Source organism: Lissotriton vulgaris, chromosome 6 (assembly GCF_964263255.1).
Source record: "Lissotriton vulgaris chromosome 6, aLisVul1.2, whole genome shotgun sequence".
NCBI lineage: Eukaryota > Metazoa > Chordata > Amphibia > Caudata > Salamandridae > Lissotriton > Lissotriton vulgaris.
This window is the reverse complement of record NC_141694.1, coordinates 1,114,604,136-1,114,623,563: the sequence shown is the minus strand read 5'-3', so window position 1 is coordinate 1,114,623,563 and position 19,428 is coordinate 1,114,604,136. Positions and strand designations below refer to the sequence as shown.

The 19,428-nt window shown below is 45.1% G+C and overlaps 1 protein-coding gene across 5 annotated transcripts in view; it reads right to left on the bottom strand.

Moving 5' to 3' along the window:
- Positions 1-19,428, bottom strand: part of ABHD12 (abhydrolase domain containing 12, lysophospholipase) — a 454,310-nt gene that overhangs the window by 154,460 nt on the left and 280,422 nt on the right. For all 5 annotated transcript variants that reach the window (XM_086927196.1, XM_086927195.1, XM_086927194.1 and 2 more), the window contains one exon: positions 6,086-6,205. In XM_086927196.1, coding sequence (XP_086783322.1) covers positions 6,086-6,205 — 120 coding nt within the window. The remainder of the gene's footprint in view (positions 1-6,085; positions 6,206-19,428) is intronic.

Here is a 19,428-nt window from a genome sequence, read left to right as displayed (position 1 = left end):
GGCAGCCATTTTGTGTTTCTTGCCCTCACATACGCAATTACCTTTTGATCACTTCATTGCGATTAAGGACACGTAGCCTTAGCCGGAGATTCACCTCTCTAGTGACACGTGCACCTTAGACCAGAACACGCTGTAGCTGCATGACTCGACAAAGGCTGCCTCCTCTGCCCGAGGCCAGCCCTGCTGAACTGGTTCTCGTGTCCGTTGGCCTGATCATGATTAGGCGGCCGAAGCTGGTAGCCTTGCCCATTTTACAACCCACAAACATCCCTTATCCTACTTTCCTATCTTCCACACCTGGCTCCGTTCCTTTCTTTCTGAATCTTTATTAGGGGGAGGTAACGAAATTTACGACGAGGCGGTCCGGCTCTTGAATGCAATATTGACAAGGGATTGTGATGAACTAGTGGGAACCCCTCTTCGTAATGTTTGACACCAGATATTATCGACGATTCCTGTGCAACGCCAAATATTTATTGTTTAGGACACAAAGGTTTGGGAATGTACTAACATGTGAAGAATTCGCCTGAAGGTTAATATTTTGTATATAAGGAGCAACCCTACTTGTACAAATCGAACAGGCTCCTAGATACTGCCCATGCGTAGTTTCTGTGACTTCTGTGTCCCTGCAGTAATAAACCTTTGGTCTTTGACGCCACCATCGAGAAGCCCGTGTTTCTGTTTGTTTGTGCACCAAGACAGGTGGAACTCCGGGGTCTTCGGGTGTTGTTCCCTGACACCTCTGGACGGAACCAAAAAGTCCAGAACTCCAATGCAAGGATCCTCTTACCTTGCGCTCCTGCCGAACATGTATGTTTTCCCACTTACTCAACTCATCAAAAGTTACAGAATTCCATTCTGCACCGACAACACCCAAAAGTTCCTTAATCTATAAGATACTTCAGAGTGAGGTTGGCATAAGAACGTGGGATATTTATGACCAATATAGTCTCAGATGAAAGATAATTGGCACTGAAAGGATTTAGTTAACACACAGATCTAACTCCTAGACTCTAGCCCTTACAATCATCTTCCTTTTGCTTGGCTTGTCTCACTGATCATGAACTCCAGTGGTAAGGGCAGAACGGATTTTTGGCCCCCATTGAGTCTGAATCAAAAAGTGAACTATTGCACTGCTTGATGTGTGAAAGAATCTACTTGCAACTTTGATATTATCCAAGCGCGGAATTGCTGCAGGAGTATTGAAACAAAGTAAGGGCGTTGTTAGGCTTCGCTGGTTATTACAGGAAATCTATAACCCATTTTGTGAAAAATAGCCGAATCTGTTACCAACCTACTAAGGAAGAAAGAACCTAATAAGTTGAAACCATTTAACGAACAATGTCAGAGTTTCAAGATGTCGAAATTAAGCTATTGTTAGGATCAAGAGTAAAGCGGTGCCAATTTTGATAAATCTTTTTTGTTGACCATCTGCTATTGGACTGAGGCAGTTTTATTTCAGTCAAAAGAGTGCAGTACTATTAAACCAATTTTGTATGTTAGGCAGGAAATGTTGCCAATAGAATGAGAAAGAATGTCTGCATCTGAAACATTGCAATATTATTTACTAGGTTGTTGTTTTACATTGCACACGGATCATGCCCCTTTAGTTTGGTTAGCCTGGCACAGGAACACTAATCCACGTTTTGAGATGGGTTTCAGCCCTTCAAAGGTTTTCATTCGACACTGTTCATAGAGAGTGATGGCTGCAAGATAATATGGTTTTTCTGTCTTATTATCCACATCAATCATGGCTCAAACAGCCTTGTATTGGTTGGGAAGTAGTAAAAGGAGGTCAGACCAGGAAGTACTTGCTTGAATGGAGAGGAAGAATGGTGTCCCTGGAAGTAGTAGAGAAACAGAGACACGCATTTGTTTCTGGAGCAGTGTAATTATGGGAACGAGGGTGGACCAGCCGGAGAAGCTGGGAAGCTTGTGCTGGACTGTAGACAACAGCCGCAGAGAGACAAGCTGAGGCCCGAAGGATAACGGGAACTGAGGAGGACAGCACACCAGGCAGAGGCCCCTTAACATGCGCGCTATTGTTATTCTGCTTGTATGCTGAGTTTTTTAAAAACCCATGTAACAGGACGAGCTGGGCTCGTCATCAGCGTGCGAGGAGGCTACACCATGACGAGCCCAGCTCGTCATGAGCGTGGAAGGGGTTAACCTAATGATTACAGATCCAGCTACCTTTGAGAGAATGAAGCTGAATAACCACTTGCAATGATCCGTGGAAAGGGCTCTGATCTCAGAAAAACCTTTGTGGGAATGGTGGAGTTAATGTTCCATCACCACTGGCGTGTATAAGTTGTGTAGCATGAGGAGGACAGAAGTCAGTATATGGAAAACAGCACCTAAATCTGCATAATAAAGATGGAGATCATACTAGGAGGTGAAATGAACCAGCCACACAGCCCCTTGTCTACAAGCCCAGGAAACAAAGGGCAGCTGCCTCAGATGCTGGACACAGGGATTAATTACTATATGAGATAAAATTATCAAAAGACCACACACTTTGTGTTTTGTTTTGAGAAGCAATTATTTAAAGGTCCTGAGAAATTAGTGGATCCTAACAACAAGGAGGGAAGAAAGACTACAGAGAACTAGAACTCTGAAACTCGGGAAGAGAGGGGAAAAGACAGAGCGTATACTAATTCTATTGTCTAATGTTCTTCCTTTCTCACAAGCCCTAACCTGTAGCACTGATGGTCCTCTTTTAGCCTTATATGGTGCTACTTATAAATTCATGCCATGTTCGATTTATTGGTTGGATTATATTTAATTAATCATTTAGTGTTGACATCTAGTGTGTTTTATGGGAGTTTCCATGTTTCACTGGATGCTTATTGTCCTACTGTCTGCTTCAGGAGACTGTTTAAACATAATTGTAATTTAACATAAACGTTATGCTTCTAGCTCATATTCCCTGAAGGCATGCCATGCAGTATCATCACTACAGATCACTTAAATCTGTATTTCCTTAATGGCAGATTTTGGGTTTGAAGTCTCCTGCCTTTCCAAAAACGTCAGATGTTGGCCGGTTGAATGAAGCCTACAAGATTTAATCACCAGCCTTAAAACAGTAAAACAGCTGTTACAGTAGCCGTAAATGTTATAGCTTAGTTATGTTGCAGTGATTTTTTTGGCTTTAAAGCGACTGCTTCTGGTACAGGTTGCGATTTTTCTTTGGAGACACAAACACTGGTTATCCTCTGTAAGATGGTGCACTGAAACACACAAAGAACAGAAGGAATACTCACCGGCCTACACATAAGATGGGCTGCCACCACAGCAAATGCAGTGCATGGAAAGTTGGTGAAGGGTACGAACTGCAGCTTTCATCTTAGAATGATGAATATAAACATTTATATGACTAAATGCACAATTATGCAAATAGAGTTTGCACAGGCACACTAATACTAATGTGGATTTTTCTCAGATCGCCAACAAAATTGAGACACACCATCGTATGCACAATTTCAAGAATGTTTTGGTAGTTTTCTTTATGCTTATGTGTTGTTCTTTCTCACTTTTTATGTAATTCTTTGTTTTATGGCCACATATGCCTGCAGCAAAGGGGAGCCTTTGCTAGTAGGTAGGAGTTGCAAGACTCCAGGTAACTTTCATTGATTTATTTCCCCTTCTTTTCCTGGCGAACACACCTCGCCACGGCCATCCACTCCCACTTATGAGGTCGGGCTAATTCAATCGTATGGTGTCCGCGCCACTGATGTGCCAAAGGTGCATCAAAGGCGAGCCTGTCTGCGTCAATCAGCGCCCGAACTGTGCCTTTCACCAGGGATGAAGGTAGTTTCTAGTTAGAACTTAGTGATTGTTCCAGCCTAGTTGATATGACCTGATTTTGCTGAGGCAGGCCAAACAGGATATGCTATTGCTTTAGGTTGGACGCCCTACCAGGCTGGGAGTTGGACTCACTATTATTTTTAGGGACGCCTTGCATTGTATGCTTAAGCCATACTCTTCTCAATCTTAGTCCTACTCTGAGACTTATCTTTAAATAAAAAATCCCTGATGCTTTTACTTTCACATGCTTCTTGTGTTTCGTCCACCTGGCTCTAGAGCTAGCTTCTTGTCTCCTAGGCACAATTTATTGAACCTTTTCCTTTAAAATCTTGTTGGATTACTGTTGTTGATTGTAATGGTCATATAGATGCCTCTGCTTGTCGGGAGACCTTGTTTTTATTGAACTTATATCTAGAATGTGTGTCGTGCAGCTTGTTCAGTCCCCAGCACATTTGGCGGGCATATCCTTGATGGGATTTTTACTAACTTTGCTGGAATTCTGCAAGGAGAAGTCACAGAGTTAAGTTGGCAGGACCACTGGGCATTAGACTTCTTGGTTGTCGCCACCCATTCTCTGTGTCAGTTAGGGCCTTCGAGTACATCTAATATGAGTAGAAACTGGAAAAAGGTTTGGCGTACTTATCTGCAGAAAGCACTTGCTGTTTCTCCATCTAGGCCGTGCCATGATGGAGACTCGATAGAGGAGGAATTTCCCAGTTGAATTAGGTCTGCTTTAGGTGAGACAGTCCCACTGAAAGCATGCAGGTCCTTGAGAAGGACATCATTGCAAGCCCCTGGGTTTATAGATGAGGTTCAAGAGTTGAGACAGAACTGCAGCAGGCAGGAAGGCAATAGCATTTAAATTTGGATCATGCTAAAAAGACAAAACACAGATCTCTTTTGCAAGTCTATTAAGGAGCCATTTTTGAGTCTACAGTGGAGTTTTTCACGATGAAAATACCTCTAAGGAGCTTTTTAAAATTGTTAATCTAATTCTCCGTCTTGGCTGAACTCAGACAACTCCGATTTTTTTTTTTTACAACACATTTGATTGATTTTCAGTTTGACATTACATTGTGGCAAACATGGCCCATCCAAACTTGCAGTGCAGTAACAACCTGCCGCTTACCCTGATGACACAATTCATAAATTACATAAATCAAATCTACCATCCTTCCTTCCCCTGAACAACACATTAAATCTCTCTTTTTGAGGGATACAAGTCTGTTGTAGGCGGCCAAGGGTCCTATAGACCGCCACCATATTGTTGTATTTCTCTGTCCAGAAAGGACTCCATCGTAGGCACCGGTGCCAAGACTATACCTTAGTGGTGCAAGCACCACTGGCATATCTTTGCGTGTTGCAGCAAGCTTTAAGGAATCCATGTCTAGAATCACCTGGTGGATGAAGAACTTTTATTGAAGTTAATGCTGCTAAAACCATGGTCCTGGTTTTCAGAGCACAACATTCTATCTGGACCACCACTTGGTGACCTGATTCTTGGGATCACCTTCTTCTCTGATCAGCTCGCCAAAATATTTGGGGGTAATTTCAATGACAAGTGAGCTGTACAACCAGCTCCTGTTTGCACAGCATTATATCTCTGAAAAAAGTATTTCTTTTCATCCCCACTGAACTGAGTAAAGTAGTGGGTCTGCTTTGTTCTGCATTTAAGAGATGTGGTAGTACCGAAAATCTGCATAGCTACATGGGGTGGTAGATCCTTTGCCTACGCTGTGGCCAAGCTCTGGAACAAGTAACCCATCTACACAAATAGTGAATAGAAATGTTTTCCTCTTTTCGAAGGCATCTTAAAACTTGGATTTTTTTACCCTAGTAATCAGATGTTATTGTTTTTTTTCTCGGTTCTCTCTTTTTGGTGCTCTGAATTGTTTGGGGGTTTACTGGTGCATTGACACCTGGGGGTATTGGTTGACCTGTATAAATATATTTTCATTTAATTTTAATTCATGCAATAAAATCATTAGGAAGGGATTTGAATCAGGGAAAACAGTATGTCAGCTATTGTGCAACTAGGGTGCTTCAAGTTCTCCACGGCGACTGATCCCATACAAATGCACTTGTGTTATAGCCTCTTTCCACTCACACATGTTAAAAAATTTCATTACATTAAGAGGCATACCCATATTTTTATGTAAATTGTATTAATACTTAAAGGGAGCGATATGTATCACACTGAGCATAATATATCTTAAAATACATGAAATAGTGAAAATAAAAATGTGTGTCATCAACAGACACTTTGGTATGGGCTTACCGAGTGCCAGAATTTCCATGCAAGTAAAGAATCACAGGATGGTTTAGAGCCAATGCTTCCTCATACCACATTTGGTCCTTTTCTTGGGCATTTTTCCATAAGGTTGCAGGGAGTGTGTGCCTATGAATTAAATCACATTAAAAGACGTAAGTACTAAGCTGTGGCCATGTTATTTTCAGCCTCCTTGAAAGTATGCAGGATACAGTAGGCTAACAGAGTGTATATCAAACAAAAAGCCCCAATACAATAGGTATAAGTTTGAATCAATGAACACAATGTTTCCGAAACTGAGAGAAGATACTTTGATTTACTCTCTACTGGCGTGATTGGCAATAGATGATGCTCTTCTACTAGAACCAAAATACACATCAACAAGACCTTACATTAGAACACTCGCAGTTGGAGGTGCATAAACTGGTGGGATAACAGTAAAACAGTATATGAATGCTAACTGTTGGGCATACACAGGGAAGCCGGGAAAAGACCAAGGGTGGGTCAGCCATTGAGTCCTCATGACTGGAAAGGGAAACCTTGAATTATGATGGGGAGACTTTAGCTTAGTGTTCAGTGGACTGGGTAGGACAGTATATATGATGTCATGAGTGATGTCACTGACCATGCCATGAGTGATGTAATATGTGAGGTCAGAAACAATGCATTGCGGGTGCATACGTTATAGTTAGCTCAGGTAACTATAACTGCTGAATTTAACAGTTTTTTACAAGTGAAATCTAAGCTTAACTATAACGTCCCTGTAATGTTTGGTTTTTTCAGTGAATATATATATATATATGCATTGCTTCTGACCTCACATATTACATCACTCACGGCATGGTCAGTGACATCACTCATGTCATCATTAATAAATCTTCCCATGCCCTTTTTTGTCTATGTCCAGTCCCTACCGTCCCTCCTTTCCTCCATGTTCCATTTTGTTGCCACTCTTCTCTGCCCTCCATGCTCTGTTGTACTGCAACTGCTCCTCCTGCCTGGTCTGTTGGGAAGCTCCTTCCACTGCCCCTTTTGTCTGTGTCCAGCCCTATCCCTCCCTTTTGTCCTCCATGGTCCTTTGTGCATGCCCCTGCCCCCCTCCCTCTGGCCCACCGTAGCCATTGTTTTGTCAATAACCCTTCCGTTTGCCATGCATGATCTTCTGCCACAGACCCCACGCACCTGTCCTGTGAGGTCGCTTAGGGCCCCTGACCATCTCCCACCTTCCCTTCGTTGTCTAGGTGTATGCCGTTATAGTCTCACTGTTGCCCTCCATTGTGTGTTGTGCTTCCAGTGACCATCCCGTCTGCCTTCCATGGTAAACTTGCTTCTCCGGCCCTGCCCCCTTGCCCATGTTCTCCATTTTCCATGTGCAGACCCCTATCTCCTCCCTGCTGCCTTTCTTGCTCTGTTGTTGTGCCCCTGCTCCCTCCCTCCAGCCCTTCATGGTCAGTTATGCTGCAAATGGCCCTCCTGTCTGTCCGGTATGGTCAGATTGCTGCCCTTGCCTCTTTCCCGTCTGCTCTATGTTGTCCATGTGCATGGCCTGTCCCCTCCCTGTTGCTATCCATTGTCCGTTGTGTTGCACTCACCCTGCATGCCCTGTATGGTGTAGTGTGCTGCTACAACCCCTGACACCTGCCCAGTAAGTTAAGTTTGGTGCCCCTGCCCATCTTACTCCTGCCCTCTGATATCTGAGTCAATGTCCCTACCCCATTCCTCCTGGCCTCCGCGGTCCAATGTACTATACCTGCCAACATTTTTTAACTTGGTAGGCAGGGGATTTTGAAAAAAACCTGGGGAACTGATTTTACGCATTGACTTATACTGGGAAAAAAAATAGATTTTAGACAGGAGACAGATAAAATATAGCCATTTTGGGCTTAAAAACATTAGGAGTCTCCTGCGTGATCTGGGTCTGTTGGTATGTAAGGTTGTGTGCCATTGCCTCTGCCTTCGGCCCTCAATGGTGTATTATATTGCCACAGTCTCTCTAGCCTGTCCTGCATGGTTGGCTTGTTGACCCCGACACCCATTCCCCTGCCTTCCATGGTCTGTTGTGCTGCCCCTGCCCCTCCCGCCTACCCAGCATGGTCAACTTGTTGCCTCTGCACCCTCTTCCCTGCCTATCTGAGTCCGTGCCCCTGGCTTCTGCCTCCCAACATTATTCTAATGAACAACTACATTTCTAACTTTCCATATTTGTTACAAAAGTGTGGCACGCCTGACGGCATCTTGAAGTAATCTAAACTGTATTACTTAAAGCATTTTCTTTCGAAAGTATAAAATTGAGAGGGTCTTAATCCCATAGAAATTATGGTTAGTGCTCTAAAAAAAACTAAAATGAGGACATATTTGATTTCTCAAATAGCGACAAAGCACTTTTAAATTATTTCTTACATTTATTTTTTTATCCAGTTGATCACTTGATTATCTGATACACTTAGGGAAGAGGCTGTGGCATTAAGGCTAGAGCTGCAGGAACCAGGTTCAAGTTTTGGCATCAGATTGACATCCTGTGATTCTGGGCTAATCACTTAATCTCCCCATGCCTAAAACAAAAATGAAGGTGTCCTTGTGTAATGTAACTGATGCTCATGTAAAGCACTCCAATACCTGTGTGTCAAGTCTGAGCTATATAAAAATGCAAAAAACAAACAAATTAAGTGTTTTGCTCACTTCTGTCACTGGGCTATACTTGAGCTACATTTGGGTGATATTTGTGCTACATTTGAACTCTTTTTTTCTTGGGTGGCCATCTTGGGAGACTTATTGGTTAAGAAGCTCCCTAATTTCCTCATTTACTGCAGTATCTTGAGTGGAAAATGCTTTCAGTTTTCCAAGTTGATTCCATCAAGATGGCGTTCAGGTTGCCACACATCTCGCATAGATTCAAAATATTAGCACTCTAGTTGCTCATTATAACACTGTAGGAAAGCCAGTGGCGGCTCCTCCGTAATGGCAGAGGAGCAATGGCAAAGGAGCGTGGCCCCAATGCTCAAAGCCAGTAGGTGAAAAATAAAATGATAATAAAAACATTTTATTATCATTTTATTTTTAAAGTGACTGGCTGTAGAGAGGAGGGCGGGCGTTGGCAGGGAGGAGGAGTGATGGTCACTGTAGGTGCAGTGTCTAGTTTGGCAGGCCATCTTAGGTTTCTCCAACCCAGCTGTGTTACACAGCCAGGTGGAGAAACCGCACAGACGGTGCATGTCATGGTAAGCGTCAAACCAGCCCACTCATGCCAATCCCAGAACTGCTCTCATAGCATGAGAGCAGCATCTGGATTGGATGGGGAGTCTGTGATGGTGTCCAAGAGACTGGTGGGAGCAGCAGGGGAGCAGAGGAGCACCGAGGCACGATGCAGCCGCCAGCATCAGGTAAGACTTTTTTTTTACTACAACTCATAGACAAGACAGCTGAACATAAGTTGCAGCACCAATCATGTATCCCAAGTAGTTACCACCTCAATAACTTAATTATATATGTGCACACTAAAAAAGCACCTGCTGCCTAGATGCAGCCCTATCAACTGGACATTTACATTTCCATAACGTAGAGGTGCACCACCCTTTGTATCATGGGGTACACACAATACCTGTACGCCAATTAGTGTAAAAGGCCTGAGGCATCAAGAGATGTTCGGATGAATGGGCTGCGATAAGGAGAAAAGGAGAGTGGTGGGGTCTGGGTAGTGTTGTGGGGTAGATTGCAGTGGAGTAGGGTACAAGTGAGTGGAGTTGGGTAAATTGGAATGGGGTAAATTGGGGCAGATTGTAGTGGCATGGAATGGGCTAGATTGGAGTGGGGTGAATTGAAGTGGAGTGGGGTGTTCTGGAGTGGACTTAATTGGAGTAGATTATGGTGGAGTGGGGTAGACTGGAGTGGGGTGGATTGAAGTGGGGTAGATTGGGGTGCAGTGGGGTCAAGACTGGAGGAGAGAGGAGGAGCCTAGCCTGCAGCCGAGATGGCCGCCTAGTCTCTCGGCTCCGCCGACCCTTATGCCCTTCTTCATTATCCTGCCGCACATCCTGTACCTCAATGCGCCACGTTTACTCGTGAGATGCTCCTGATCACGTTGCTGTGACTCTCGGCGAAAACGGAGCGGTTCCGGCGGTGAGGAGTCCCTGTGTACTTCCCGGCCTTTCGAGTGACCGCAGCCGGGCCATTGCCTGTGGGAGACGGCCGGAAACGACCGCGGTGGAGGAGGAGCCGGTTGGCTGGATCTGCAGTGTGGCGCTGGGCTTTTCGCCGCAGCGCTTCCCTCCGCTCGGCAACCCAAAGCGCCTGGAAACATTGTACCGGCGCTTCTACATTGTATCCCTGCCTGGCTGGGAGGTGGCCTGGACTGCTTCTTTGTTACCTCTCCTCCGTAGCGGACGCCATTTTCCGCATTGGGAACCCTGCGCCTGCCAGTGGAGTTCCCTGCTCATCTCGGGGGCTCGTTGTTTGCCGGCATCTTCACATTTGGAGCTTCCTTACGATCGGCTGCCTTCATGTCTCTGCCCCAGCTGAGCCCTGCAGATCTTCTACAGAATCTTCGAGTGTCGATGAATGACAGGGGAGACTTGCTTTCTGAGGCGCTCTGCTGCCGCTCGCCCTGGACGGGGGTCAATGCTGCATCCTCCATTCTGGATACACCGCTGGGGCTGCGGGATGTCCTGGAGGCTCTGGAAGACCTACGGTTGGCCTTTCGTGACACTGCCAAAGGTTTGGGGGCCCGGCTTGCTGCGATTTCTCCAGCCGGCCATGATGGTCTTTCAGTGCTGCACACTACGCCACATCCTCAACCTGCTTACGGTGAATTACCTGCCCTGGAGTATGTGGAGGCGATGGATGGGCGAGCCTCAGTTTCCGCTGCAGCACTCTCCGGATTTGCCTTGAAGGAGTTTGGCGATAATGATCCTTCGCGATGGCCGGTGCTTCTACTTCGGACGCCATGTTGTTCATCTCCTTTGTCCTCTGATGGCATGCCTCTTTGCATCCTTCTGGACTTGCTGTTCGCGCATCGGCCGGCTGCTACGCGGGAACTCTCGCCTCGTCTTGCTCCCTACTGTACTCTCCTCGGACACGCAGTGGTGACTTCTTTTGACTTTTGTGGCCGACCTCCAAGCCAGTTTGATTCATCCCAAGCGCCTCGACTTCTGCAATGGATTCCACGGTTACCCTCTCCGTCCATGTGGGCTGTTTTAGAACTGGACTCCGTTGTCATGCCGGTTCAGAGGGGACAGGGCTGAGGATGTATTTTCTTTTGCTGTAACCTGCTGCGTGCATGGCTGGGGCTGTAAATGATAATTGTTGGAGGTACATGTTGATTAGGTGCTAGGTCGGGGTCCGGGGTTGTGTGGCCGCAGGTAAAAGTATTGATTGCTTTGGTTATTTCCTTGGCCCTCCTCCGGTCTTATGTGATTCTCTTTTTTCTTCTTTTTCTTTTCTTCTGAATTTCGGGTACTCTTTTGGGGCGACAGACACACTGCTAGGGGGGGTAGGCCGAAGCCTCTGCATGCGTGTAGGGTGGGGGGTTATTTCTTCGTTTGTTTCAGTTCCTATGGGCCTTTTTTTTTCCTTTTTTCTTCTTTTTACTCTTCATCTTCTATTCTTTTCTTTTCTTATTTCCTTGGGTCAGGGGGAGGATTGGGAATTTGCGGGTAGCGACTGGGGATCATTATGTTGCGTGTTCACCCTCTATCCTGACTTATTTGCTTACAGCCGTTTGTTTTGCGGATAATGCCTGCTGATTTTTCTGATGATCGTTGCCCACTTCTGTCCTAATCGTATTGTTTTGACTCGGATCCTTCTTGACCTTTATTGCTATGGACTCATTTAAAAACTTTAAAATTAAACCTTCATTATCCTACCTCTCGACGGCGCAATTACGTATAGTGTAACTCGGATTAATCGTGCCTGCTCTGATATGCTGCTGAGTCGCCAAACTGCTTGCTGATGTGCCTTTTTATTGTCGAGGCCGGCCTGTGGGTTGTAGGCCCGCATCTGTTTGCACATACTGTCAAATAAAGGTTTTCCAAAAAAAAAAAGACTGGAGGAGAGTGGGGTAGATTTGAGTGGAGTGGACAGTGGTAGAGTGGGGTGGGTTAGACTGAAGTGGAATGGAGTGGAGTAGATTGGCATGGGGTAGATTTGAGTGGAGTGGAATGAAGTAGATTGGGATGGAGGAGTGTGGTGTAGCCTGCAATGGAGTGGGGTAAATTGGAGAGGAGTAGGGTAGATTGGAGTGCAGTAGTTTGGAGTGGTATGGATGGGGTAGATTGGAGTGGTGTAGAGTGGAGTAGGGGAGATTGTGGTAGATTTGAATGAAGTGAGGTAGATTAAAGTGGAATGGAGTGGGGTAGATTGGAGTGGAGTAGATTGGAGTGGAGTAGATTTGGGTGGAGTGATGTGGGGTAGATTGCAGTTGAGTGGGGTATATTGGGGTGGAGTTGGGTAGATTGGAGTTGCATAGAATAGGGTAAATTGGAGTGGGGCACAGTGGAGTGGGGTAGACTGGAGTTTGTAGATTGGAGTTGGATGGATGGAGTGGGGCAGACTGGAGTAGATTGGGGTAGATTGGTGTGCAGTGGGGACGACAGGAGTGGGGTAGATTGGGGTAAATTGGAGTGGGGTAGACTGGAGTGGGTGGATGGAGTGGGGCAGACTGGAGTAGATTGGGGAAGATTGGTGTGCAGTGGGGACGACAGGAGTGGGGTAGATTGGAGAGTGGTAGATTGGAGTGGAGTAGGGTAGATTGGAGTGGGGTTGAATGAGGTGAAGTGAGGAAGATTGGGGTATATTGCAGAGGAGTGGGGCAGAATCGAGTGGAGTGGGGTAGACTGGAGTAGAGTGAGGTAGACTGGAATGGGGTAGGTTGGGGTCGAGTGCAGTGGGGTCGAGTGGAGTGGGGTAGAGTGGAGGGGATTGGTGTAGAGTTGAGTGGTGGAGGAGTACAGTGGTGGAGGAGTACAGTGGAGGAGGGGTAGAGTGGAGTAGATTGAAGTGGAGTGGGGTAGATTGGGGTGGGGTGAAGTGGAGTGGAGTGGAGTGTACCTGTGGCCCTTAGGCTACATCCATTGCCCCTAAGTGCATATCAACCCTGTCTGAGAGCGCTTTCAGTGGAATACATATGATAAAGAGGATTTAGGCATGGGTTTTAAGGAAAAATGGAGTAGTTACTTGGCTGTAAAAACTGAAGCATTTTAAATAGACACAAACTCCGTATGTGGAGAGAAGAGGTGGTATACATACAGGCTGAGGATACAGGTTTTAAGGAGAAATGGATTAGCTACAGCGCTGCCCAAAACTGAGGCGTTTTAAAAAGCTGCATTCTTTGTGGTTGCAAAGGCACAAATGTGTCCAAAAAGATTATGTTGCTTAGTGGCAGCCTGGCTTGAAGCATGTGACTGGACTGTGTCTAGAAAGTCCATGGGAGTTCAATTTCAGCCTTGTATATGCTTTAAACAGACACATACTTTGTATGCGCAGAGAAGAGGTGGGGCCCACAAACACATGCAGTCAATTTGTTTGATTCTATAAAAGGAAGTGCCAAACTATAAAACAAAGTCACAAACTCCTTTAATATTCTGTGCTATTTGTTTGGTGCTGTAAAAGGAAGCATCAAATTACAGAACAATTTCAGGCAACAACAAACTTACTTTTTGGACAGAAGTTAAAAGCAACCCAAAGGTGCAGCATGGAAGTGGAAATGATGGACACAAAAATGAAAAACAAAGTACCCTGAAACACAGCATGGCCAGCGGAAGGGCAGTAGAAGGAAACTGATTAAATGAAATCAATTAGTACTTGGTCCATGCTATGGAGAAATAAAAGGAAGTGATGTGAGGCATATGGTGGGAGGCAACTAAAAAGAATGACAATTCAACCAGCAAATGGTAAGTAATGGGCCAGCTCCAAGCTATCTACTGTATACAATAACCCTAGCAGCAACAGCACATGCACACTGTTAAGCAGACCTAAAAAGGAAGTAAGAAAGCAGTTTAGATTGAAGGGCACAATAATGGAGAGCTGACAAGGCAGGAGAGGGGAGGAGGAAGGAAGCGATGACCAGTGTGCCAGAGCAGAACCACTGGGTTCAATTTCAGTGTTATGAGATTGTGCATGCCTGCACAATGGTATGTCATCACACGTTTGTAAAGTCCCAGTACTCACCCAGTAATAAGAACTGGAAGAGGCTGGGAGGGCTAGTTCACAAATACTGCTTTGGAGAGAGAGCAGGACTCGGATGAGTTAAAGGGGACAATTACGTCACTCAAAAGTTCAGGATGCCATTGCCCCATGCAGTATGCTGCAGTGGGTGGAAGAAACTGTGAATGACCGAACAGACCTCTGAGTGAAGAGGGCTGGCTGACAGCCCCTATGTGTAAGTATATTACATATATAATCTTTTCTAAAAGCAAAAGGCCTCGGTTAACGCCAGAATATATAATATATATATATATATATATATATATATATATATATATATATATATATATATATAATTTTTACTGAAAACAAAAGGCCCTTAAACAAGCTAAGAGGATAGGGGCCAACATACTGCTCCTACAAGAGACACACCTATTGGGTAATACGGCTCCTTGCCTTGCCAGATATGATTTCATCCAAGTAGCCAATTCTGGGTTTGCCAGGGAAGCCAGGGGGACTGCTAATACTGATCAAAAACCAGGTACAATTTCTATGAAAGAAAACGTAGTCTGATCCCGGGGGACACTACAAGGGGGTCGCACAGGTCACCTCTATGGAGAAACCCTAACACTATTCACTATTTACGCCCATCCCCCACTGGGAGAGAAGTTTCTGGAGGCTGCCAAAAGATTAGTTGAGGTGGTGCTGGAGGGTTCATGGTGTTGGGTAGAACAGCGAGATGGACGCCTCGGAGTACAGACGGCGAGCGAGACCCCGGAGCCGAGACAAGTGCTTCTTGATGGCTCCATTTGTATAAGCCTTGGGCCTGTCAGACATATGGAGGCTACAACACCCAGGTGAAGAGGGTTACACCTTTTATTCTCACCCACATCCCTCCTTTTCCCGGTTAGACTACTTCCTCATACCAAAGTTACAGACTCATAATGCCACACAGACATGTATATTTGTAGGGATCTGTAAAAAAACACACCAGTTAGCCTCTGCATGAGACTGCAACACAACCGTTTCCTATTCCAATAGAGCATGGCCACATGGTCCCTACAAGACACACACTACATGGAACACACAGGTTGGTCAATTAATGGCTACTTCGCCTCAGATAGGTGGATAACCAGGGCACCCTATGGGAAGCCTTTAAAGCCACCCTCAGTGGGATGGTCATACGCTATTCATTGGGGGAAACTAAGTGGGGGGTACAGTCCCTTACCCTACTAGAAGCTCACATTTCAGCCCTCGATTCAGACCAGTTGGCCCGCAGGGAACTGAAACACACCAAACAGCTCCTCTGACAGGTTCAGATGGACAAGGTATGGAGGATATGACTTGCTTTGCGGAGCCGTATTTACCAGTGGGGGACTAATCAAGGAAATTAATTCATAGACTGTGTTCCAACATTCAACATCACACATCGATCCTATACCTCACAGATCACGCCAACTGAAAAATAACTGACTCCGCGCTGATTGTGCAACAGTTCTCATCATATTACCAGGGGCTCTATGCCCAGCAGATCACTATATCGATGGAGCTCATAGAGGAGTTTGTGTCTGACAGCCCCCTCCCGAGTCTCTCAGCCAGTGAAAGGGGACCTCACAGCAGAGGAGCAGTCACAAGTCCTAGCTCAACTCCAATCAGAATAGACAGCGGCCCAAAGGGCCTCCTGGCTCCGGATGGACGCCCAGATGCAGGACATTTGAGTGGAGGGAAGGACTCTCGGATAGAGTGGCGCTGTACGTGGATGACATCCTGATTTTCATGTCTGACCCCAAAGTCACCCCCCTGAGAGCCTTGCAAATCCTTAAAATAGTCGGCAACTCCTCAGGTCTGCATCTTAATGAAGCAAAATCCTCAGGGCATCCAGCTAATTCCTAACCACAAGACCTTTGATGTGGAGCAGATCTTCAGGTGGTTCACCAAGGGTTTAGCTACCTAGGGTGCATATCACATTGTACACAGTGTAATTTAACCACTCAAAGAGAGGCTAACCTCAGAAGTTAAAACATGGTCCCTATTGCCCCTGTTGCTGCTGGGTACGCCTGCCATTTTCAAAACGGTATCTCTGCTGAGATTCATACATCATACATCAATTATAGAACTACCCATATAAGGTAAAGTCCCCCATTCCCTCTTCCACAAATTGAAATCCACGTTGCGCAGCTTCCAGTGGAATCAGTGATTCCCCTTCTCTACTCTTGCTAAATGCTATCAAACGACATACCTTGAGGGAATAGCTACTGAAAACGTCTGAGCATATTACAGAGCATCACACTTATTGGTTTTCAATGAATGGTAAAGTGATTCCCAAGGTACCAAGCGTATGTATTGGAGAAACACATCCTGGGAGGCATCTCATTTCATTTACTTCTATACGGAGGGGCAAGGGGTTTGATGCTCCCACAGGCGACAGTGGTGGTATTGAAGTTACGGAAGTCCACCCTGAAACAGATGGGGTGGGAAGATAGACTTACGGAACAGACACCTGTATGTGTGTGTGTGTGTGTGTGGGGGGGGGGGGGGGGGGGGGGTAACCTGGCAGCGACAGGTGACAGTGCTGGAGTTCAGAAAATGGCAGCTCATTGAGATCACTACCCTCGAAGACGTAGTGGAAGGGTCTATCCTTAAATCATTCCAAACCCTACAGATAGGCACAATTGTATCGATATCTCCTACTAAAACATGCTTTTAATGCCTCACATTGCAGAGTTAGAGGATCTCCCCAAATTCAACCCACTGGAGGGTAATTGCTTATGGGAGAGTTGGGGGGCCATAAACCAAGAAGATTTACCGCTCACTGCCCCTCAATCAGCTCGATCCCTTCAGTGTACTGTGCAACACTTGGGAGACAGGCTTTGCAGAACTTAGAGAGGAGGAGTTGGCGGGGCTAGGGCATCCCCTCGGGGCCCAGTAACAGCAGCCAGATTCCATTTAATGCAACTAAACTCCACAGAGTGTACCTCACCAGGTGGAGGCTGTGGAAGATGGGAGTGATCGAGTCCCCCTCTTGCCTTCGATGCCATGCTGATGAGGGTGTCTTCATTCATACGGTCCGAGTATGTGACAGACTGGCCCCATTCTGGATGAGTGCCTCCTCCTGATGAACCCTACACTGTTCCTACTGCACACAAGCGACAACTTAGATAAGAATAAATACAAATGGGCACTACTCCAACTAGGGCTGTTAGTTACCAAACAAGATATAGCTCAACACTGGACAGATGTGGCTCCCCCGTAAGTTGGGGAGTGGAAAAAGGGAGTAGACCACCGTATGTGTATGAAGAAATCAGTGTACACGGCCCAGGGTTGTCCCCAGAAATACAGGTGTGGACTGATTACTTGGGGCGATGTTTAGAGCCCATACAGTCTGGGGTTTAACATCTAGAGATGGAAATTAGGAACCATGGAAAGCATACTAACATTGGAGAACTTCATGAGGTTCCAGCCTGAACAGAACTATTTCAGGGGGTGGACTCATGGAGGTGGAAATGGGAGGATCAGGGTGGGGGTGGAGGTACAATGTCTGACTGCTGTTGGTTGTTTATCTTATGTGATGGAAAATACATTCTTGAACTGATGGGGCACTGCGTTGCTAGATATCCTGATGGTGTCAATAAAATGTGTTTTAAAACATTTTAAGAAAAGAAATAATACAGCACTGCATCTTCCACTACAAGTGAAGCAATTTGTGGCCATATGTGTAAAGTTTCTATTGACAGAGAATGATACCCAGAAGGAACTGTCCTCCTTAATAAACAAAATAATCCATTGACTGATATTGGACACCTTGGTGAATGATCTTAGCAACAAGCAAGGTTACTGGAATTAGGCAGCAATGGAGGCCTAAATTATTCTGCAGGGTTGACTTAATCATGCGGCAAGAAAAGGCAGATTTAGTGGCAGCATGTGGCACATTTTGGTGGCAATAATATTTTGCTACGTTGTAATTTTAAACCATATTAGAACTGAGCAAAGGTTTCACCTCAGTTTAAACAATGCTTATAACAATGAGCAAGTGACCTGTTAACCTTTGCAAATGGTCTATAGCCGTGCAGCAACATATGTGGCACTTTTTAAAGTAATTCTAGATCTGAACTACAAACAAAAAGTTACTTTTTGTTGAAAATCTTGAAATTATTAAGTAGATACTGCATTATGTGGCAAGTGCAGTAAATCAGTAACTATTTAGAAAATGCTGCCTCTGCAAACTCAACTTGTACAGATAATCTTCCACTAAATACCTCTGCTTACATTTACAAATCTCCGTATGTACATTATCAGAACATTGAACATTCTTCAGGAAATGTAAAGTTTGCTGCGCAAAAAAAAGGTTTTTTTATTGCTGTTCATTCGGCGACAGCTTTGTCAGGTTTGAATCAATGATGGCAGCCTGACTGGGACTTCGTCATGGTAACAAGGGTGATGTTTTTATATAAACTGCATCACCCCTTTGTTTAGTTAGATCAGCCTTTCTCTGGCACTGTGAGGGTGCACCATTCCGGAATTCCTGCCCAGCTGATTCCTGTTTACTTCCTGAGAGGGATGAAGCCCTGCTCTCCACCATGATGGGCTCTCCGATGATACTTAACCACAGGTAACAGGGGGAGATAGATCACCCATAGGGATTCTGGAACATTCATCCGCCCTAGGCACACTAGGTTAGGTAGCGCTAGGTACGAGAACAAAATAGAACAATATTTTTAAGCAAGAATGTATTCTCTATTACAGCACAATGGTTGAACTATTGATCTTCTTCACCATTCTCGTAATGCTGATTACGTTATTCTGCTTCCTTCTGTTGATTATTTGGGGGAAGCTGGCTCTGTATATACTATAACAAAATGAGGTATAGTGTACACAGAGTCCAGAGGAACTCCAAAGGTAGGCAGATGTAAAAGTAGATAGCACCTTACTCTCTATTTGTGGTAGAGTGGGCGACCTGTAAGGCTTTATCAGAGGGTAGTGTTAAGCATTTGGTGTACACACGCAGGTAGCAAATGATATCACAAATTCAAAGACTAAATTAAGACCAATTTTGTTTGTGTAAAAATATTATTTAGTTATAATTATTTTCTAGAACCAAGAAAGCCTGGTACAGGTAAGTTTAAATGGTACTGTTCAAGGAAGGTTGAAAAATACAGCAAGCTGAATTAAAATGCGTTTGTTACAGGTTTGTAAATCTTTTCAATACAGTGGAAATT